The 24,251-nt window shown below is 33.3% G+C and overlaps 1 protein-coding gene across 3 annotated transcripts in view; it reads left to right on the top strand.

The window, feature by feature from the left end:
• EXOC2 (exocyst complex component 2) overlaps positions 1-24,251 on the top strand; it is a 210,240-nt gene that overhangs the window by 167,887 nt on the left and 18,102 nt on the right. The window contains exon 24 of one of the 3 annotated variants that reach the window (XM_006918862.3): positions 10,855-11,031. The exons of the other annotated variants lie outside the window; for them this stretch is intronic. Within the exon in view, the coding sequence (XP_006918924.1) occupies positions 10,855-10,865 (11 nt within the window). The 3' untranslated portion in view covers positions 10,866-11,031. Of the gene's footprint in view, positions 1-10,854; positions 11,032-24,251 lie in introns of those variants that run through there. 3 annotated transcript variants of the gene reach the window in all.

Below are 24,251 nucleotides of genomic sequence, written 5' to 3'. Positions count from 1 at the left end.
ATGAATGATGAAGAGGAAGGCTCTCTTCTCTTTCTCCCACCATCCTTGACTTGCAACTTTCCCCAACAGTCAGGAATCTTTAATGCACACTGAAGACCGGCAACAGCAGTGACAGCATTCCTGGTGGGGTGGGATGCAGGCTTACTTTCTTATCAGTTCATCTCTGTAAGGGGTGTCTTTGGGAAAAAGCAGTGCAGGAGATCTTTTCCTCCCTTAAGGGGCACAGTCAGGTCACAGTACTTCAGAGGCCATTACTACTGACTATTGTTACACCATGGTGGACCCTAGGACAAGGCCTCAGTGAGGATATCCTCATATTTCCTCAGCTATGAAATTGAACTAGTACAAGCCATTGATGTAAGTAATAATGGTTTGTTATCTCTGGATAATTTTTTTAAAACAAAATTAGTATTTTGCTATCAGTGTGACATCGAGTGATATGGCCTTTTACCTAGCTCTTTTTTCTTTTTAAAGATAAACATCATTTAGGAGCAGATGGCACATGGCACTGCAATGTCAGCAATACTCTTTCTCAGATTCCAAAAACGCTTAGTTATTGTCAGTATTCATTTCACTTTTATAAACTGTATCACTAACTGAACTTAGTCTTGCATAGTCATATAGTGATTTTTAGTTTGTTGAGAGTTGACTTGAGACCTCATGTAAAGTGAGCAGCTAAAATAGTTTGACTATTAATCTTCCCGAATAATTTCAATTAACAACTTTAGTATTATCTTTAAAGTTTTCATCTCCAAAAACTAAATTTTTTAAATCATATAGGTAACCGATTACTTATTGCTTAAGTTAGCAATAGTTTCTGATTATGTAGTAATTTTTTTTAAATCCAGTTGATTAATTTCATAATTCAAGAAGAGATCCCATTAAAGCCATAGCTATGCTTTTATAACCTGACAGTTGGATATTTAAATTGTTATCACCTCTCTATTTGTGTACATGTCAGGAAAGATTATTCTGGTTAGTTCTGAGTCACCAAACTGTTTGTTTTATTATCCAAAATTATTAAGAGCTCAGAATGTTTGCATTTGGTAAATTTTAGCTAAATTAATGGTCTCCATTTACAAACTCACATGGATGTTTACATCTTTAAAACATTTGAAGAAAAATAATCCTTCAACTTTTCACTTAAATATTGGTTTTAACTTTTTTCTATCTAAAAAGCATACAAATTTATATATATATTCCTTAAAGATATTTAATAAATGAATTTTAACCATTTTTATTTTTATGTAAGTAAAGTACTTTTCTGATTTTTAATTCAAAATGCTTTTATATTATAGTTACTAAAGTTATAAAGGGAAGGGAAGACATTTATATAATTCATAACGTGAATAATTATAGTGCCTTCTAAAAATATAGTAGCATAAAGAGTTGATTGTTATATATATGAGATATATAATCTGGAGCAGAATAATTTTTCATATATCAGTAATATGTCATGTTACAGACTCCATAGTAGTGCTCAGTTTCATCATTGAGCAAGAGTTATTAAGTGTACATTGTCAGTGCAGTGTGCTAGGCAGCATTAAAGGAAGTGGATGAAAGAGAAAATGTAAATCTAATAATGGAGACAAAGGCATTTGTACAGTTCTGCTTGTCTGTGCTTATTCTACTCAAGAGAATTTTAATTTTATATTAAGATCTCTACCTTTCAGAATCTTATCTTTCAGGCATTTTCATTGTCTGAATTCTGTAAGAGCCAATTCATAGTTACATTATCTCATGCATCTCATAACTTCAAGTAATTGAAAGTTCAGGTCAGTTTAGCATTTCTAGAGAATAAGAGAAATATTAGAAGAATGGGGATAAGGAAAATAGTATCTTTGATTTTCAGAAAATGGAAGACTACAGACCTCAAAGCTTGATGTTGCTCTTTGAGCAAATGGATCATGAAAATGTTTGTGGGCCTTTTAAAATAATAAATTATATATGTTATCTGTATGTATGCATTTATGTTCACACATATTTGTTATATACACATGCTTCTATACACACACATATACATTTGTTACTATGTATATACATAGTAATATAAGTTGTCATTTATTAAGTATATACTATGTGCCAGGCAGAGGACTTTACATAAATTATCTGGTTTAATCCTTAGCACCTCAAGAAGTAAGTGATATTTTTATTCTCATCTCATAGATGAAGCCATTTAGCACAGAAGAGGGTAAGTAAATTGCCCTAGATCGCATAGCTAAGAAGTGGTGGGGTTCAGAATTCAAATCCAGCAGCCCCTACTTCAGCACTATGTCGTAATGGTAGACAAAGAGCTAACAATTTCCATTAAAAATCTTTTAAGAAAAAGGTAGATAACCTGGTATAAGACAAAAATCTTGAAATTCACAAAAGAACTAAAATCACCAGTAAACATGAAAAGATATTAAAACTAATCAATACTCAAAGAATGAAAAATTAAAAATTGCATCAAGTTGTCATTTTTTAAAAATTCCAGTTGGCAAATGTTAAAAAGCATGATAATACCTGCTTTTTGGTAAAGGTACCAAGAAACGAACTAGCCTATCTTTCTAGAAGTGTAAATTGGCACAGCTGTACACACGTATGTATGTGTAGTGCATGCATATATATGTATGTATAATTTGCTTAGAAATTCTAAGAATTTACCTTAAGAAAAACATCATACAAAGAAAGAAATATGTACAGTGATGTTTATTGAAGCATTGTTTTATATAAACAAAATCTGAAAAACAACCTAAACACACATTAGTTAATGGATTAAGTTATGATATATCTAATTAATAAGATGCATCCATTACAATGGATGAGATGGACACACACTCCTTTTAAATGGATCAGATGGATACACATACACACAGATATTGTCCATATGACCTGTGAATTCTCACATGGTAGCTTTGTGCACTCCCTAAATTTCGAGCAGTTGCATTTGAATTAAAATGTAAGTATCATGTATACCCAACATGTCAGTTGTTCTATGTAGCATTGCCATGCAAAAAATAACATATTGTTCCGGGATAGTTTAAATTAATCTTGCTAATTAATTTGGTAGACAAATGCTTTCATTATCCTCTCATTTTTATTTTAAAGAGGATATATGATTTACAGTTTTTCATATACACATGTATCTTGACAAGGAGTGGGAAGTAGAAATTTGGAAAACTTTAGTTTTCTCCTTTAAAGTTTTGTGTTTGAATATTTATAAGGAGCATACATTGGTAGTTTTTAAAAGATTCTTATATTTTTAAAAAATGAAGAAAACTATTCACATAGTCAGCACACTCATGAAAAAAACAGGTGACTATAACACTAACTTATTTTCTTCATAGACACACACTTGATTTGACAGTCCAAGAAATGACACACTGGATAAATCAGGAGTCATTTCGGCAAGTCATTTGACAGTTTTTCCTGATAAGCTTTTGGAATCAGCATGGCTGGAAAAATTACAACCAGTGTGTCTTGATGTCAGCCTACAGGGAAATCTCCAGTCATTGCAGGAAGATATTTTAAAACAATGTTTAACATTCTATTAGCCATTTGAAAATGGAGGAATAAAAACTACTTTAGCCAAATTTATGGAGATAAACCTAATATTGGTTTTTCTAGCACTGTCTTACATTATACATAAAAAGATTCTACAATGTTTTTATATAAGCCTGTGATGGGTTCTCCTAACATTAATGACAAAATTTAACATGCTTTATTAATTAGTACTACCACAGAATCAAAAATATAAACTTCAGAGGAATTCTGGTTTTTGGAAATGGTGGATGAAACTGTATTGGGCTTAACCCTTCCACAATTTAAAAGCGTGCACAAAATATAGAAAAGATGTATTTGAAGCACTGGAAGGTTATAGAAATCAAAAAGAAACTGAAAGGAATGCTTCAACCTTTGAAGAAGGTGAACCTGTACTGGCCACGATCTGTCTGTATATAGCTTTCACCTGAGGGCTCTCCGATTTACAGCACCCAGTGATTACTCCTTCAGCAGAAAGCCACAGCCCTGTGCTACAAGGATTGTGGGCTGAAGAAAGTAACAGTAGGTGGAAACTTACATCTGAAGGAAGAAATAAAAGCACAATCGAAAACCTTATTTTGTAAAACTCCAACTCCAGGTGATTTTACTAGTAAATTCTATGAAACATTTAAGAAGAAATAATACCAATTTCACACAAACTATCAGAAAATATAGGAGAAAGACAGGTGTCCAATCTCATTTTATGGAGCTCACATAACTTCAAACCAAAAATCTGACCAAGAGCATTACAAGGAAAGAAAACTGCAGATCAGTATCTTTCATGAACATTGGAGAACAATATTTTAACAGATTTGTTTAGTGAAGCAAAATAAAGCAGTATTATCTGTACAAAGCAGAACTTTATCTCAGACACACATGGTTAGTGAAACATTTGAAACTCAATCATTGTATTAACAGCCTTAAAAAGAAAAATGATGTAGTCATCTCAGTAGGTACAGAGAAATCACTTAACCAAATTCAACATCCATTCGTGATAAAAACTCTTAGCCAACTAGAAATAGAAGGAAACTTCTTAAACCCAATAAAAAGATTGACAAAAGTTCTATAACTAATATTATATGATGAAATATGGAACACTTTCCTCTAAGATTAGAAAGGAGAGAAGGGTGTCTACTTTCATCACTCCTATTCACCATTGCACCGGAGGTCCTAACTGTTGTAATAGAGCAAGAAAAACAAAGAAAGATTGAAAAATAATACAAAACAAGTAAAAGTGTTTTCACTCCAAGACACTATCACTCTGTATGTTAAAAATCCTAAGGTATCTACAAAACTACTATCATTAATAAGTGACTTTATTGAGACCTCATAATGCAGAATCAATATACAAAAATCAGTTATATTTAAAATATAACAATTGTAAATACAGCAAAAATGGAATATAAACTTTAAAAATTTTAATTTGCATCAAAACATACACAATTAGGAATAAATTGAACAAAAAAAACATTTAAGACCTCTTCACTGAAGACTAGAAGTTACTGTGAATGAAAATAAAGAAAACCAAAGTAAATGGAGAAGGTATGCCATGTTTTTCTGTTGGAAGTCTCAATATTGGTAAAAAGTCACTTCTCTCGCATTGATCTATAGAGTCAGTACATTCCCAATCAAAACTCCAACAGGATTTTTTTGTAGAAATTGGAGGATGATTCTAAAAATTTTTTAGAAAAGGTAGAGGACTTTAAATATCCAAAACAATCTTAAGAAGAGGAAAGTTGGCGTATTCACACTACTTGATTTAAAGACTTTTAAAGGTACTAGAATAACGGTAGTATGGTATTAGCATAAGGATAGACAAATAAACCCATGAAACAGAATAGAAAATATAAAAATAGACCCACACATACGTAGTTGATTTTTGACAAAGGCACAAAGACATTTCCATGGGGAAAGGAAGTCTTCTAAACAGATATACTGGAACAAGTGAATAAATGTATAAACAAACATTTCATAAAAGAAGATACGTAAATGGCCAACAAATGAAAGGTATGCACCGTTATTTGTCATCAGGGGAATGCAAGTAAAACCATAATGAGATAGTAGTTCACACCTACTAGAATAGCTAAAATTAAAGACTGGCAGTACTATTACATATTGGCAAGGATGTGGAGCAACTGGAATTCTCTTGCATCGTTGATAAGGCTGTAAAATGGGGATCCACTTTGGAAACAGCTTCTTACAAAGCTAAACGTAAATCTACCCTATGACCCACCAATTCCGCTTCTAGGCATCTTCCTAAGAGAAATGAAAAATAAGTGCACAAATAGACTGTACAATGTAGCTATCACCACTTTATTCATAATCGCCCCAAACTGAAAACAACCTAAATAGCCATCAAGAGGAGCATGTATGAAGTTTTAGTATAATCATACAATGCAACAGTATCCATGCAACAGGGTACTACTTACCTTGTTGTTACTGATACCTAGAATGTAGATAGATCTCAAAAACATTATGCTTAAGTGAAAAAAGGAAAATACAGAAGAATACATAATATAGGATTCCATTTAAGTGGAGTTCAAGGACTGGCTAACTAATGTGTGGTGACAGAAACCAGAATGGCGATTGCCTATGGGGATTGACTGACACGTAGCATGAGAGAACTGTTAGGAGCCTTGGAAATATTCTATATCGTGATTGTGATAGGTACACAGTTACATTTTATCAAATCAAAAATTGTACACTTAAGATCTATACATTCACTATGTAAATTTTACCTCAAAAATTCACTGACTGGAAAAAATATTAAAGTCATACAATAAAAATTGAGTTATTAGAAAAGAGCATGCATAAAATTAAATGGTACAATTAGAGAAACAAAAACTAAAAAAAGTCACATACGTAAATTGCGTAAGGATAGTTGTGGGGATGACATACAAGAGGTAAAAGAACAGCTTAGTAAGAGCTAATGCATACATTCTAAGGGTTTTAGATATTGGCAGTTGTAAGTGCTCTGTGGTGTGGCTGCCTCATAATAGCCAATGAAATGATAGTTACAATTATAAAAATGTAGTGTCCAAAGATAAGTTGCAGATTCCTGTGTCCTGAAGTCATTATCTGGCTGTGTGAAAAATGGTTGTCAGAACAGACTATTTTAGCCTGGAGAAAGGATTAGTGACAAATCTAATAGCTCTCTTCAAATATCTTATTTAAAAAAAAAAAAAAATTAATTCTGTATAGCTGCAAAGATTATTAGAATTACAATGAAAAAGGTAGCAGTTGTAGTTAGAATTTTCTAAATATGGTCAGCTTTATAAGAATATATATTCCATAACCTCCAGTTTTTACGTGCATGATAACCAGCCAACATCTAGATACACTATTATCAGGGACTCCTGCTTGATCTGATGGCCTCAAGACTTGCAGACTCTCAGACTCTGCCACTGTTAGCTAGGATAATCAGACTTGCCATCATGTATATGGTAGGTCTCTTGAGGAACAAACAGGATTTGGGAAGTTGAAATTATTATGGTAGGACATTCCAAGCCACTGGAGGTTTCAAAAAAAAAAAGTATCTGAAATGATGTTTTAAGAGAAATTTTAATGTGATAATGACAAGCTGGCATGGTTGTTGGTTAGGAGAAGGGGCAGGGAACCATTCCTGAAATCTTGGAGTGAGGCAAGTAGACTGTGAGCTTAGGTGAGTTAGAAGAAAGATCAACTAGATTTCAATTAGGATGAACTGTGACTAGATAACAGTTAACATTATAAAATATAGTAGACATATTTACAACTTGAGGAGAACTGTCAGATAAACATTTTCACATTTCATTCAGTAGTATATCTTTTTCTTCTAGAAAAAAATAATTAAATTTAAAATTAAGTATGTAAAACTGCTTTCCAGAGTAGGACTTGAGTCTCTTATAAATGTTTAAAATTTAAAGGGAAAAATCATTTCTTTCAATTTGCTTACTTTAGTATATGTCACTGCTCAATTATATTGGAGACGGTGCTGGGATGTTAAACTAAGAAAGCAAATTATCAATTTAGAATAGGTTTTTCTGGACCTCTATTATCAGTAAGTTGCCTGTTTGAGCCTGTTTGGACAATCATTGGATGACTGCTGACTGTATGAGACAGGAACTATGCTAATGTTTCATAAGACAATATCCTACATAATTACAGTCATCACTGAGTCTAAAAGTTCTTCCTCCATACTTTTAAATGTCCTAAGGAATGGCTGAATTACTATTATAAGAATTTTTTCCTTCCACTGAGTATATATTGCATAAATCCATATGCAAAGTTATCCCGTCTGTTAAACTTCAAGTTCTCTCCCCTTAGCTTCATTTTTAGTTTTTGTAAAAGCATTTAGATAAACTTCTACTGCAGCGTCATTTCTGATCAACTTTGTACCCTACCACAAATGCATTACCACCAAACATTACGTTAGAATAATTAGTATTTTATTAAAGATATAAATTCAGTGGGAAATACAGGTGTTTTTCTGTTCTAAATAGTACATTCTTCTAAAGGAATTCAGAATGCTACTTCAATCATACAAGTTATCATTTACCACTTATAGATTTTAAAAGATCTAATTATGCTTTGCACACTGGCCAAAGAAAACTATACATTTGTTGCCCTGTTCGAACTTAGTCTAAGTTGAATTTACATATATGGAAATATATGTATTTGGAACACTGAGACTCAAATAAAAAAAGTGAAATCAATCTGTTAATCTCTTTACGCAAAGTGTAAAATATTTCCTCCAAGAAGCCTCCAAGAAGCATTTTCTAGTTACATTTTCTTTTCATTCACAAATTCAGCAAATATTATCAAGTCTGTTATATACAAGACAAATTTTCCAAGTTATTCAAGATAGCAATTCCTCATTTCCAAGTTTAAAATTTAAATAGAGAAGCTGGTGTGTGAGAAACTCATATTGTGTATGAGATTAAATCATTGTGATTCTTACTTAAGTTAGGAAACATTCATATTCTTCTTCAGTATTGTGTGTCCTACTCTGAGAATTGAGAAATATATGGAGAACCAAGGCAGTAAACTCAAGAGTGTACCAACTAATGTTCTCCGTACTCTGGACTATCTTTAAAATGAGAATTTGATAGAGGAACTCCTGAAACTATTTCTTGATCTTATATCTGTATCTGTGGTGCACACTTCTCCTTTTGGATGATTGGTAGTGTGTGTGTGAGAGGGCAGGTGTTTGGGTGAAAAAATGGCATTAGGTGGCAAAAATTAAAAAGTTAAATGCTAAAATCTATTATCCCCATGTGATTTCATATTTATTTATTTTTAAAAATGGTATCTTCTTGAAGCCTTGAGATGTTTTTCCCTCTTTTAAAATTAGAATCCACTGGGTTATGTAAAAATGTGAAAAACAACTTCTTTGCTGTTCATTGACTATATACTCATCTATTATTTTCTTTTAAATTATCATTTCTTTGAAATTAACCTAAGGAAAATATATTTCCACTGCCATGTGAAGAGTATCCTGATTGGTTATTGTATTTTTTTCCCCAGCTTTTTTTTTGTGTGATTTTAAATATATCTTTGTGTTTCAGTGAGCTATTGCACTTACCTCTGAGGTAGTGGCTTGACTGCTTGCCATTTATATCATTAAATCAGCACCTCCTATTTAAACATTCATCTAACCACTCATAGGGAAAATCTTTTTCTGAAATTTTTTTGGGGAGTTTACTAAAATACATTTTTACGGCTAGTACATGGGTCTGTGTAGGGCCATTACAGTAATGCTTTCTGGATCATCCTTATGTTCAGTCATATTCAGAATTAGAGAAGAGCGAAAAAAAGAAACACTCTCACTCCATCATTATCTCAACCTAAATGGAAAGAAGGACAGGAAAACATTTGAATCTTTGGAGATTGTGAATCAAGAATAACACCCCTCTTCTCTGCCCTAGAATAAGACAGTAGAGTCAGCAGATGAAAAACATGATACTAGACAATATGGTTTAGATGTAAAAGCCATATGAGCTTCCTAATCTTCAGACTTGAAATAGGCCACCAAAGAGAAATGCTAAGACTGCAGAGCAAATACATCTGCCTGGATCACTGCCTCACACTGGTTCAGGGTAGAGAGGAAAGAAGAAGGAGACCAAATTCCCATGCTCAAGAGTTTAAGATTCACTCTACCTGACCAAAAGGTGTACTAATATCTGTGTTCCACCAGCTAAGAAGTCCCACCTCTGTAGGAGAGGAGTAGGGAGTGAAATAGAGGTCAGAAGTGTCAGGGGGAAATCCCACTCATAGAAACCAGAAGAGTTGGGAGACACCATTCCCTTATTAAAAACCGAACAAACTTTTATCAAGACATAGCTACCTTTAGGTGCAGACAAAATATAAGAGCGGATATCAGCAAATAAATACTTGTGCATTCCATTAATATACAAAGAAGGAGAATTATTTCAGAATTTAAATATAAATTCCCATTACAAATAAAATACCTTGGCCAATAGTTTAAGGATCAATTATAAAGACAATTTTTTAAATTATAAATCAACTCTGAAGTATTTTTCACTCTACAACAAACTTCCAGTTATCTGGATGACAGAATCCAGCAATCAGTACCTCCCTCACTTCTGATTCTCTCAGTTCTATGACTTTAACTACCTATTTTCTTTCTTGGCCTGCCCAGGGCTAGTTGCACTTGCTTCCTGATCCGATCCCTGCTACTCTCTTAGAAGCTGCATGCCATCAACTCTCTTCTCTTTCTCCAGGTTTTTGACATTGTTTCTCATCTCTGTGTCCATAGCTCCTAAATGGTTCCTGGCGCATAGTAAGCCTTAAGCAACAGATTCATCCAACTAGTTGATTGATGAGTGAGAAACACTTTAGCATAGATTATTCCAGCCAGAGGTGATAGGGAAAAATAGACATCGAGTAAAAACCAATTTACAGTTTAGCTTTTAAGAGTAGTCGATATTTTCAACAGAATGTCAGATTGAATTATCTTTTTTCTTTTTTTTTTAATTGAGTAAATGCAAAGAAGAGAACTTTGGTTGATTAAATAGGATAAAATAACATGTGAACTACCCATTTAGAAATAATTAAAGTATTATAAAATGCATGTAACACCCAATATCTCTTAAATGTAATTTTACCTTTCCAAAATTATTCTGAAGACTCTTTGAGCCTGGCAGAATTTTATGAACGTTTTATTCCTGGTGCTATTTGTTGGACACTTAAAAAACTGTTTTCTGAATTTGGAACATGGGTAGTAACACTCAGTGAAGTAGCTATTTCTCTTATGATTCATCTTCCATAAGTTTTCTTTGTTCTAGTCATGGAGTAACTTGGCACTTTATTACTTGTTTTTGATCAAAACAGATGCCAATTGAGTGAACTTCATCTTTGAAGAGAGCGGTCTAAGTCAATAATCTTTTCCTTTACTGAACTCTGAAAAAAAATTGTTTTTATTAATTCCTTGGACTCTTTTTATTAATTTTATTTTAAAAATGTAATGCAGCAGATTTTAATAAACTCATATTCGACCTATTTGTAAGAGAAAAACAATTTTACATTTTCTGAAGGGGGATAATCATAGTCATCTTTTTTAAAATCAGTTTCATTATTTAACCTCACTTTTTTTTCAGACATTTTTCTCCTTTTTTATAAGCAGTTTAATGTATTAGAATCAGTACTGTAAAACTATTTGTACAATGCTTTGGACATTTGGTTATAATTTCTTTGTCTGCCAAGCGTTTTTCAATAAAGCTCAATTTTGGCTCTAACGGTCTTCAATGTGAAATTTATTAACTTTGAGATGACCTGTAGCCTACATATTTTCTTCATTGCATGTCTTATCTGTAAAAGTATTTATTTTATTATGTATTAAATTGATAGCTGTACACTGTGCTTTCTGGCATCAGGGTAAACTGATGTACTATTTTGCAAATAAACAGTCTAAGTCATTTTTAAACTTTTTATTTTGGACATTTTCAGACAAATTAGAATAGTAAAACAAATTCCAATTGACCTGTTGGCCAGCCTTAACAATTATGAGCTCATAGTCAGTCTTGTTTTATCTGTACCCCTCTATCCCCCCCTACCTCCGAGATATATTATTTTGAAGTAAATCCAAGACATTAGATCATTTTGTCCATACATAGATCAGATACGGGCTTATTTTTTTAAAAAAAAAAAGCATAACCACAATACCTTTATCAGATCTAGGAAAAAAATTAACAATCCCATAATTTCATCAAATATCTAGTTAGTGTCCAAAATTCTCATCAAAGCTTTTTAGAGAGTTTGTTCAAATTAGGATCAGCCAAGGTTTGTATGTTGCTTTTGGTTGATACGTCTCTCAATTTTTTTCTTTTCCTTTAACTTTCAAGGGTCCCTTCTTCAGCTTATTTGTTGAATAAATGGAGTTGATTGTTCTGTAGATATTCTCATTTTCTGGACTTTTCAGATTGCTTTTTCATGGTATCATTTAACATGTTCCTCTGTCCCCTGTGTTTCCTGTAAATATGTGATTAATAAAGAAGCTTTATCAGTTTTAAGTTTGATTTTGTTTTAATTTTGTTTACTATCACCAGGAGATACATAGTGTTTGGTTGCCTCTATTTTTGTGATGTTAAGATTGAAATTGGATTTAAGTGTTATCAGCTTGATTCACCCTTTAAAAATATATCATAAGCTTTTATTTAATGGTTTTAGTGCCACATGTAATTGTTGCCATGATCTATTACTTTCTTAGGGATCGCAAACGAATGATTGTTAGCTGGAACACTAAGTAAAAAAATTTCTATAGGAAAGGCAGGATAAATGCTTGATTCTTTAACAGTTTTTAGAATGAGTTGGTTGCCTCATGTTTTTTAAAGGTGATCAACAAGATAATTTTTATTTTTTATTACCTTTATTAACTCCTAGTTTGAGCATATTTTAATGAGTTTCAGTTCATTATAGTAGCTGTTATATGTTTAATAATCAAATTGTACCCTCTCCGGCTAAGGCAGCATCTTCGGATAGGCTCCTCACTCCTGGAGATGCAGCCTTGTCATGCTTCCTTGATCTCTGGTATGCTTAGGTGTTCTGTGCTCACTGTGTGCTTTCTTGTCTCAGTCTTGGAATCAGCCATTGGAAGGGAATGAAATAATATTAAATGTGGAAAAATTTCCTCTCTTTTAACTTTCTTTTACTCTTTCTATACTTTGTCTGTATCCTCTCTATTTTACCACCTGACTTTTTTGTAATCTCTCTCACTCTCATTAAATCTCATCCAAAAGTCTGTTCTATAATTGGACAAGCAGTGTTGACAGCAGTCACATTACCTAGTGGTTTCTTATATATCAGCAATACCATCTCTTCTATTCAAGTCACCAGCTAAGCCCATCCTTTAACATCACAGTCCCTTGCTAGTATGGTAGTGAAATGTCATATCTCCGCTAAAGTAGTTTCCTCTGGTTAGTAAGGCATTAGAAAAACTGCATATATGTTCTGTAATTATGAATGTGGAACTTCTGTGTTTAAGGTCCTATGAAAAGTGTTAGGGATTTTTTTCCCTTACTTTACATTAACTTTTGGGAGTCTAATTATAGACCTAAGAGCCTTTTATTTAAAACTCATTTACACACCTCACAACTGTGTACACCACAGTAAACACCAACATCACAGATACTTGTATATATTCTATCCTTTGGGTGTTCTTTTCTCCACCTCAGCTATTTTATTATGTCTTGTGACCTTGGCTACTTTTGTGGTTAATGTTCACCCTGAATTAAAAGTATTTGTCATCAAACAGTTCTTTTGAAAAGATTTAAAGTGCTTTGGAGGTTCTGCCTTTGTTTTGATCACTGACTTAGGGCATTCCCTGAGAGCCTGTGGATGTCGGTGGTGCCCACCAGGCACAATGAAAGGTGACTATGCTCACTCTTCTGTTATTTCTTTATATGTTTCATCTCCTCTCATCTGTCATAAACTGAAGTCAGAAATTCCATCTCTGTGTTTCTCTCCCAATGCCAGGAGAGAACCTAAGAGATAAAAGCCACTTTAGTAAATAGTTACTGTATTAAATCACATCCAATGTTCTTATCCATCTTCTCTTACTAAGCAGCAAATGCTATCCCTAAGATACTTTTAGTGCAGCTTAATAATGAGCCATTTTGATAACTATTCTGAACATCACAGTGTAGAACTTTTGAATATGTGTTTTTAAAACAACGGTGTCTTGAACATTGAACAATTTCCTGGGGGTCCACAATAGAAAGGAGACTTTGAGGCCTGAAAGAGGCTCAGATACCTGACACATCCTTCCCTTAATAGTTGAGGAAACCAAGGCCCAGGTGAAAGGTTATATAAGGCCACAGAGGACCATTTGGTTAACAAGATTGGGACTTTTCTCTCTGCCTCAGATTATCATTTATCAGCAAATTAATATGATAAATTTTATATTGTATAAACAGTCCAACATTGGTATATTTTGAATTCAAAACTTGATTTGAGGCTAGGTTTTAAGTGGTTGGAGAAATAGACCAACAAAGCAAACTAGAGATAATATTAATAAAATCTTTATATTGCACAGGACATTTACATGGGATATCGATTTTCTTTTAGATCAGTTTACTTCAATTCTCTTATAATACCTCGCACTGATAATCAAAATGTATGAGTGACAACTAGAGTAAATTCATAAATGTGATGTATTTGAAAACCCATTTTTCTTTTTTGAAATTACTTTTATTTCTGACTGCAAATGGTGTGACAATCTATTATTTCAAGAGCAAGGACTTTAAGAATTATACATAGAATGCTTATCACCTTTAGCAAACTTGTGTATTGAAGGAGTTTAATAATAAGTTTATGAAATCTCAAAAATCTACCTTCAGGGACTTTAAATATGATGGTATGAAAGAAATTAATATTCTTGTACTCTACGGCTGGGTTATATTAATAAAAAGAGAAATTGGTGTGTATTCTTAGACTTTTCTCCTTTGGTTTTATGCCATAGCTTATTTTTTTCTGCTAAGGAAAATAGGTATGGAAAATCCTTTTCTTTTTTAAACTAGAGCAGGTTTTACTTTTGGACACATGGGCCCATATTCAGCAAGACTATACATAAACTAATGTTGACGATGAAGTGTTTTTGGTGGGGTACACATTACTGCTTTTCTCTTCCCATTGGAAAACCGGAAATGCCCACTAAAGATAAATATGCATTTTTGCAGTGACTCAGTTCCATAATTACCTAAGAAAATGAGCTTTTATGCCCACCAAAAGACATGACCAACAATATTTATAGCAATTCTGTTTGAAATAGTTAAAAATTGGAAACAATTCAAATGTCCATCAGCAGTAGAGTGGATATAAAAATTGTGGTGCAATCATACAATAAAATTTTATATAGCAATGAGAATGACCAAACTCCTATTCAACCACATGAATAGTTCTCACAATGTTGAGAAGAAGCCAGATCCAAAAGAATGCATACTGTCTGCTTCGATATGAGTTTATTATTGCATTTATGTAAAAGCCAGCACACCAATCAGTGCAGAAAGAGGTCAGAATAGTGATTACCTTTCACACAGGGATATTGACTGGAAGGAGTACAAGAGAGTCTACTGGGGTGCTGGAAATAAATATTCTATCTTGAACTGGATGATAGTTACATGGGTATGTACAAATATAAAAAGAATCAAGTTATTACATAGTGATTTGTGTGCTTTACTATGTATAAGTTATACTTCTTTTAACTTTAAGAGGGAAGGAAAATTTCATATCTGCAAACCTAAAACTCTTGACAACAGAGTATCATGATTTAGTAAGTGCAGTCAATTGCATACCTTTTTGAAATCCATATCTTTGTATAATACCTTGTATAGTACTTTTTCAGCTATGAAATCCACTAAACCCAAGTATTCAAATAAAATGAACTTAGATTCAGACCTCCAAATCATTGATTTCAATTCAAAAACACTTTTTGTACTGTTAAATGTAAAACTTAAAAAATAGATTTTATTATTGTTCATCAAAGTCCCCATTTTTCTTCCTGGGAAAGGATTATACTGCTCTACCTACTGAGTTCAGACATGGGCCTGTGGAAGTACCCTAGATGACCTAGCCAGAGCCCTCAGCACTATCCATGGTTTTTCTTGCTCTTTCTCCCTTGCTCTGTACTCATGAGAAGTTGTGTTAAAGTGGAACCCGAGATTCCTGAATGACTATAGTGATTGGACCTCTCAACCCCCAGTGGAGATGTCTCATGAGCCAGAAGTACATTTGCTGTTGTCTTAACCTGCTGATATTTTAGGGTTTTTTAGTTTTACCATCTCCCAGCTTATTTAAACTAATAATCTGTTTCTTTTCTATCGCTTTCTATTCTATTTGTTTTTCTTATTTATAATGCATGGAATACATAATGTACATATATATAAATTATTTGTTCTATAAGTTTACATGTATATTTTTACAATATATAATGTGTTAATATAATGGCACATATCTTTATAAATTAGAAGTTATATATTCTGTAATCTTACATGTATTTATGTAGAAAAATACATGTATCGAGAGGGCTTAAAATTATTTTACCTATTACTTGCATAATCAAAAAAAGTTTGAACACTACTTAGACTGAGCTTCTTACTGACAAGCACCTTGCCTTAGGCACCTTTGGGGTCCCCACCATGGAAAGTCTCTTTATATAAAGGATTCTCAATATGCGTTTGAACAAATGAATGCTTTAGTAACTGACTGAATGTTTTTTTCAGTTTGAGCATTATTAAAAGTCTTAACCTTTTTTTCTGACAAGAAAACATTTCATATTAGTAGTATTAATGCTTTCAGGTGTCTATAGAAATGTAGGTGATGGCCCATCTGTACACTGCTTAAGAAACAGTGCAAGGGAAACAAAAGAAAAAAATAAACCGGACTGCATCGAACTAAAAAGATTTTGTGCAACAAAGAAAACCATCAACAAAACAAAAAGACAACCAACTGATTGGGAGAAGATATTCACTAATGATACATCTGATAAGAGGTTAATATCCAAAATATATAAAGAACTCATACAACTCAACAACAAAAAAACAAACAATCCAATTAAAAAATGGGCAGAAGATCTGAACAGATACTTCTCTAAAGAGGAAATACAGATGGCCAATAGACATATAAAAAGATGCTTAAGGTCACTAATCATCAGAGAAATACAAATTAAAACCACAATGAGATATTACCTGACACCTGTCAGAATGGCTATCATCAATAAATCAGAGAGCAACAAGTGTTGGCAAGGATGCGGAGAAAAGGGAACCTTCATACATTGTTGGTGGGACTGCAAATTGCTACAGCCACTATGGAAAACAGTCTGGAGGTTTCTCAGAAAATTAAAAATGGATCTACCTTTTGACTTAGCAATCACACTTCTGGGTATTCAAAGAAAACCAAAACAATAATTCGTAAAGATCTATGCACCCCTATGCCCATGGCAGCACAATTTACAATAGCCAAGCTACGGAAGCAACCTAAATGCTCATCAACAGATGATTGGATAAAGAAGTTATGGTTTATATGTACAATGGGATATTACTCAGCCAAATAAAAAAATGAAATCCTACTATTTGCAATGACATGGATGGACCTAGAGGATATTTATTGTGCTGAGTGAAATAAGTCAGAGAAAGATAAATGCAATATGATTTCACTTATATGCAGAATCTAAGGAACAAAAAGAACAAACTAATCAAAATCAGACTCACAAATATAAAGGACAATATGGTCATGGCCTTCAGCCCAGTTCTTCTTTCTCCAAATTCTAACTGTGACACTTTTTACTGGAGAAGTGTGTGGGATATAGAAAATGGGTCAGACCACATGGATGACAATACAATGTAATTTTGCATATCCTAATATTTTGTAAATAATTCTATTAAGAAAGTACTTTGTGAGGCACATCTCCCTAGCTGAAAACAGGCAGAGCTGCCCTGAACGAGGGCCCATCCAGCTGAAGAAAAAAGTGTTGGCTTACTGAGAGAAAAATATATATCCAACTTGACATTTTCCTTGACAGAACAGTGGCTTATGCTGGATCATTTCAAAGTATGGCAAAGTTATAATGGTTACTATAAAGAACAATAAAGATACTAGAAAGAATAAAGGGGTTGCTCTTATTTTTGGATAAATAATCAGCATAAAACTATCAGGGCCCTAAGCAGCAAATTTCATAAAATGATAAAAGCAAGCATTGATGATGGAAGAGCCACTGAATAATTGTTAATAAAATCTTCAAGATAAAAAATAACAATTCAGATATTAGAATGAAGATTTTGTTATAAAAATATCAACGAAACAAAATCCTATCACTGAAACAAGTCATTGTTACTGCCTCTCTTGCTCCTTCTCCTTGCCAGCATTGAGCTTGTGTGCCTTTGTAGTTGGTAGTCCTTAAACTTTAAATGCTGGTATTACAGAAATAGAAGTGCAGACTGCATCAATAGCTTGCACAAGTCAGGGACTCAAACCCAAATGCCACTGTTCAAACCTTTTCTAGTGTACCATGCTGCTGCTTGCTTCAGTCTTATCATTCCCAACAAGTTTTAATAGCCAAAATTTAGCTTCCAAAAGATGCTTACTAAAAGCCTTAAAAGATTTTTTTAAAACTTCTTGCTATGTAAATGAGATTTTAAACTCCAAGTTAGCTATTGGCTTTTTATATTTATTTCCGCCTTTAATTTTATTATAACTCACTTGTTTTTAATTCAAGGTCTTTCATTTAGTTTAATGACCGAAATGTGGAATAAGTGGATTTCATTTCTTAAATTTTATATGGAATCATATATTTAGAATAAGGATCATACCCTTATTACTTTTTTGCTCTGCTCCACAGTAATGTTTCCAGTGAGAGGGATGCAATAGTAGCTCCATAAAATACATAGTACTGCTGGGAATTTTCACACCATCTGCGGTGGTAGAGTGCTTTCTGTGTGTTAACTTATTTAGTCACAGAGGACACACAGCTAAATAGTGGAGCTAGGATTCTAACTCAAGCAGTCAGCCAAAGCCATGTTCTTTAGTTTGGCTTCTCTCATAAGCATTTATTAGTTTTGATTTAATTGAAGTCATTCTTATTTCTTTAAAAAACTTGAGATATTAAAAATTAAATAGTTACTACAGACTGGTTTATGAAATATACAAATGTGATGCCTCAGTGTAAACAAATGCATTTATTTGCATATATAGAATGAATCCAATTTTCTTGTCACTTTCACTTTTCTAATTGAAGTTGCTTTCTAATAAAATTTTCTTCTGCTAAAAGACTAAATTGAAATAAGTTTATCAGTTGATATTAAGTTAATTCAATTTTTACCTTTAAGTCAATGTATCATGTTTCAAATGAAACTGATAATTCTATGCTAAATACATAAAGCATTCTGTAACATTTTATGTTAGTATAGTTTACAGTCTGTTTTACATATCAGACTTTAACTTTGAAATGGGAGAGGTTGTAATTCTTTTGCCCATAATTGAGCCTTGAAAGCTGTTTGTCTGTGAAGTTTGTGAATGCTTAATAAATTCTTATGAGTATAATTTTTTCTTACAAATGGAAAAAATAAACTATAATTTTACTGTTATTTTCACTGCTGGCAATATTTTCTGTTTTCAGAGTAGAAAGTTTTCCTATTCATATTTCAAAGCTAGGAGTTCATATTAATTAAAGCTTCCCTCCTCAACAAAGAAAAGATCCTGAGAAAGAAAATAGAAAATTGCAGAGGCTGGAGTTATTCATTCATACACTATATATGAAGGATATCTTTTCTTTGAGTATTCATTTTAAAAATCCCCTATATGGCAAAAGACATTTCTCACTTTAGGAAAAGACATCAATTTAGGAGTGAGTAAACTGAAACATGAAGACCCTGGGACTTAAAACTTTTTATTACAACAAAGGCTAATTTTGTTACAGACCGTTTAGGCTTTTCTATCTGTCTGCCAGTATTGATATAGTTTCTGGTTACTTTGTTGTAAATATGCAGTAATTTCAATAATGTGTTTTCAGAGTATAATTGAATAGATAATTTACTTGAAAAAAATAATACCCCAAAGTTCTTTCATGTAGTGTTTCAGTTTGACCCAAAAAAAGTACATTGTGGGATATTTATAGTATTTTTCAATCTATTTATATCTGTAGGCTAGGACTGATAACTGATTTAGGGCACAGGGGTTAAAAACAGGAAATGTGGTTTATAAAGTAAGTATTATCTCCAGAGTTTCCAAAGTTTGATTTCTTGTAGTATTGACTAAAGAGTATCATGTTTCAAAACAACATTAGGCAGCATACCTTGAAATAAGTCTGTGTTTAAAGGAGTTGTCTGTCCAGTTATGACAGGAAATGCCTCATGGAAAAGTTTGCTTTCTTAGTATAGGTTCAAATATTATAGCAGTTGTTTTCTATAATTGCACAGTATTCTTTCTCTCCAGCTCTTTTTCAGATAGTCTTTATACAATCAAATTAAGTATAAGTTATATAACTTTTAATAAATTTCCTTTGACTTGTATTTAGCTTAAAATTTTATTTTAGTGTTTTAATTGAAGGTTTTGTCATCATAGCTGAGGAAGTGCATGTATTATGGTTTTTATTAATTAGAGTAATTAAAGAATCCAAGTTAAGAAAATAAAAGGCATGAGGAAGCAAAGATATAATTCTGTATGGCCTTTTGAATGACACCTTGGTAGAATCAGTCAAAGCTAAAAAACTTTGACTCAGCAATTACACTTCTAGGAAGATATCTTACATAAATTATTCTGTGAGAATATAAGAATGATGTCCATTACAGTATTATTTCTAGTAGTATATCCTGAAAGGCAGCATAGCTGTCTAACAGTAGGAAAATAAATTATGAGTAAATAGAATAGAATGAATAATAAAAATGAATAAATTAGAATAAATAGTAGGAGAATAAATCATGGTACAAACATACTGTAGTATAGTAGGCAGTTTTTGAATATTATAAGGTATATATGCACTGGCATGGAAGAATGTAACATGTTACAGAATGAAGTAAGCAAGTTTCAAGAAAAGAATGCATAGTATAATCTAATTTTTTAGGAAAAAAATTATATTCATAGGAAAAGATCTGGAAGAATATATACCAAACTAGGGAGAAGGATGAAGAAGTTTATTGAGCTTTTATTTATTATGAAAACTTATACTTCTGTGTTCTTTTAATTATATTCAGTGAACATTTAATTTTAAAAAATAAAAAATCAAGAAGAAAATCTTGATTGATCCAAAGTGTTCACTATTGTGTTCTTCAATGCAGACATTATCTAGAGAGGGCTGCCTAGCAATTTGTCCAAATTATTAATTTAAGAAGAATCAAATTTACCTGTATACCAGTTTTAATTTATAAAGTATTTCCCAAATGCTTCAAAAAAAATCCTGAAGCTTCAGTGAATTAACTGATTTTCCAGCTAAGATTTAAATCCAAGTCATTCCATAAACACCTGTACATTATCGAGAGAAGTAAAAATGGTATAGATGATAGAGGCTTTGTTCATCTGCTCTTATGACCACATCAAAGTTGTGACAGAAACATGGAGCAAATAGCAAGCCTGAGGTCTAAGTGAACAAAGCCCTACAACTAGAGAGAGAAATAAGAAATCATCTTGCAAGGGGAGGAGCCCTTCCCATTGTGTAAACACAGAGCTGCCATAGATGAGAAGTCATTGAACTGGATAACAGAGGTTGCTCCACCCAGAGGATTCCCTGAAACTCCGCCTCCCCCAACTCATGGCCCTATACAAGCCACATCCAGTTTTGTCCTTGGAGAGTCCTATGCAACTTGCTGAGCAACCTCCCAGACTCCCACTGGTGGCAGCTGACCTCTTTTTCTGGTGTGGTTTCTTGAGACAACTATAAGCACGGCATCTGTGGATTGCTTGCTGAATTTTAACAGGTGGCCCCGGAGGGGCACAGGTTAGGGCTAAACTTGGCTTGCAGCTGAACCTCTCTCAGGACTGCACCACTGGACACCTACTGCACAAAGCCATGCTAATAAGACCAGGAGACTTAGGAGCTTTGCTTAATATATAGAAACAGACACAGAAAGGCAGCCAAAATGGAAAGACAGAGAAGCAGAAACCATATAGGAGAACAGAACCGAGATCCAGGAATAATGGAGTCAAACAATCTAACAGATGCAGAATTCAAAACACTGGTTATAAAGATGTTCAGTGAACTTAGGGGAAGTGCAGATGAACTCAGTGAGAACTTTAACAAAGAAATAAAAACATAAAAATGGAAATTATAAAAGGGAACCAGTCAGAAATGAGGAATACATTATCTGAGACAAAGAGTATATTAGAGGGAATCAGCAGAGTGGATGAAGAAGAGGATTGAATCACCAGTATAAAGGAAGGGGAAGCAAAGGTCACCTAAACACAACAGCAAGAAAAAAAGCCAAGAATATAATTATAATTTAAGGAGTCTTTGGAACAAAACTAAATGTAAAAACATCCATGTAATAGGGGTACTCGAAGGAGAGGAGGGAGAACAAGAAGTGGAAAAGCTATTTGAAGAAATAATGATGGAAAACTTCCCTAACCTGGTGAAGAAAATGGGCATACAATCCCAGAAAGCTCAGAGAATCCCAAGAAAGAGAAACCCAAAGAGACCCACACCAAGATATATCATAATTAAAATGCCAGTGGTTAAATACAAAGAGAGAATCTTAAAAGCAGCAAGAGAAAAAGTTACTTGCAAGGGAGCACCCATAAAACTGGCAGCTGATTTCTCAAAAGAAATTTGTAGGACAGATGGGGTTGGCACAAAATATTCAAAGTGATGAAAACCCAGAATCTACAACCACCAATACTTTATCCAGCAAAGCTATCATTTAGAGTCGAAGGACATAAAGAGGTTCCCAGACAAAAATAAGCTAAAGGAATTCATTACCACCAAGCCACTATTAAAGAAAATGTTGGAGAGACTTCTTTAAAAACAAAAAATATGTATCAAAATCAGGAATACAAAATATTGCTACATATCTATCAATGACTACCTCAAATGGAAAAGAATTAAATGTTCCAACCAAAGAAAACAGAATCTCTACATATGCTGCCTACAAGAGACTCACTTCAGATTAAAAGACACACACAGGCTAAAAGGAAGGGGATGGAAAAAGTTATTGTCTTGATGGACCTAGAGGATATTGTGCTAAATGAAGTAAGTTTGATAGAGAAAGACAAATTTCACATACATGCGGAATCTAAACAAAATAAACAATAACAACAAAAATGGAAACAAACTCATACAGAGAATGTTTTGAGACGAGGGTTGGTGACAGTGAAAAAGGGCAAAAGGATTAAGAAATACAAATGGATAGTTACAAAATAGTCATGGAGATATAAAGTGTAGTTAAGGAAAATAGTCAATGTCGTAATATATAAGGGGAAGAAGAGTTCTAGATTTAGTGGGGTGATCACTTGGGCTCTAATCACTATGCTGTACAACTGAAACTAATATATTCTTGTATGTCAACTATAATTGAAAAAACTCATTTAATTGTACAATGTAAATATGAGCAACTAATTACATTTCAACAAAACTGGGGGGAAAAAAACACCAGAGAGTAAGGAGGTTGGGAGAAAAGGTTGAAGAGGTAAGTACAAATTAGTAGTTGATAGATGGTCACAGAGATGGGAAGCACAGCATAGGGACTGCAGTCAGCATTAATGTAATGGCGAGGTGGAGAGCCAGAGGAGAGACAGAGCAATCAGGAGGATTGTTTATAAACTATATAAATGTCTAACCAATGTAGTGTATAATTGAAACTAATAATAAAACTTTTTAAAAACCACCTGTACATGATCTATTTTACATTATTACAGATTATTGTATTGCGAGGCATTATTTCATGAGATTGGCATATTGGGCACACTAGCATCCTTTCAACATATCAGAGATCCATTTTTTCCACAAACAGTGCTGAGGATTCTAATCAAACAATCTGTGTGCCAATACGGGTTTTACTGTTTGCCAAACAATTTTTGTCATGCAATTGCTTTCTTGTGCTGCTTTAGAGATGATGTAAGGCTCTCTCCCATATGTAAGATGGTCATGTTTTCTTAAATCTGGGTGTGTCACTACTAGAATGTAAGTCCAGTGTGGAGAGGGAATTTCTTTTTTGTAGGTTTGCTCCTTTTTGATCACTGCTATAACCCCAGCACCTAGAATAGAGCCTGGCATGTAATAGTAATAAGCACTCAATAAATATTTTTAGTAGTGTGCCTATTCCAAAATCAGGTGCCCTTCCTATTAGATTAAAAGAAGAAACTGACAGATATAGCAAGAAAAAAGACTTCTTTTCGACTTTGATGTATGAAAAACAAGACAATATCGTTGGAGAAGATGGTATATGGTACAGGCCCACTTACAGGAAGCCCACCCTGTGAAAAGAAGCCTACGGGTTCTTGCTCAGAGTAGACATGAGCTTTGTTTTCTCCATGGGGAATTTCCAGACTGGGCTACTAGATTAATTGCTAAGTGGTAGTCTAAATTGATACTGTGTGGGTGGGGACACTTTTTTGGTCAAATATCATGACACATTTTAATTTCATACTCAGAGAGTACAGGAGATACATATTCTAAATGCTTAGTAGCTGTTCTCATTCCCTTGCCGAAATAACATGGAAAATTGTGAGGTTTTATCCAAAGGAAACCTTTTTAAAAACAATACTTAATTACTACATCATGATAATGTAATTCCAAGAAGCAAGTTGGTTTG

The sequence above is a fragment of the Pteropus alecto genome, unplaced genomic scaffold, assembly GCF_000325575.1.
Source record: "Pteropus alecto unplaced genomic scaffold, ASM32557v1 scaffold58, whole genome shotgun sequence".
Taxonomy (NCBI): domain Eukaryota; kingdom Metazoa; phylum Chordata; class Mammalia; order Chiroptera; family Pteropodidae; genus Pteropus; species Pteropus alecto.
Note: the sequence above shows the minus strand (reverse complement) of the source record. Positions and strands in the feature narration are given on the sequence as shown.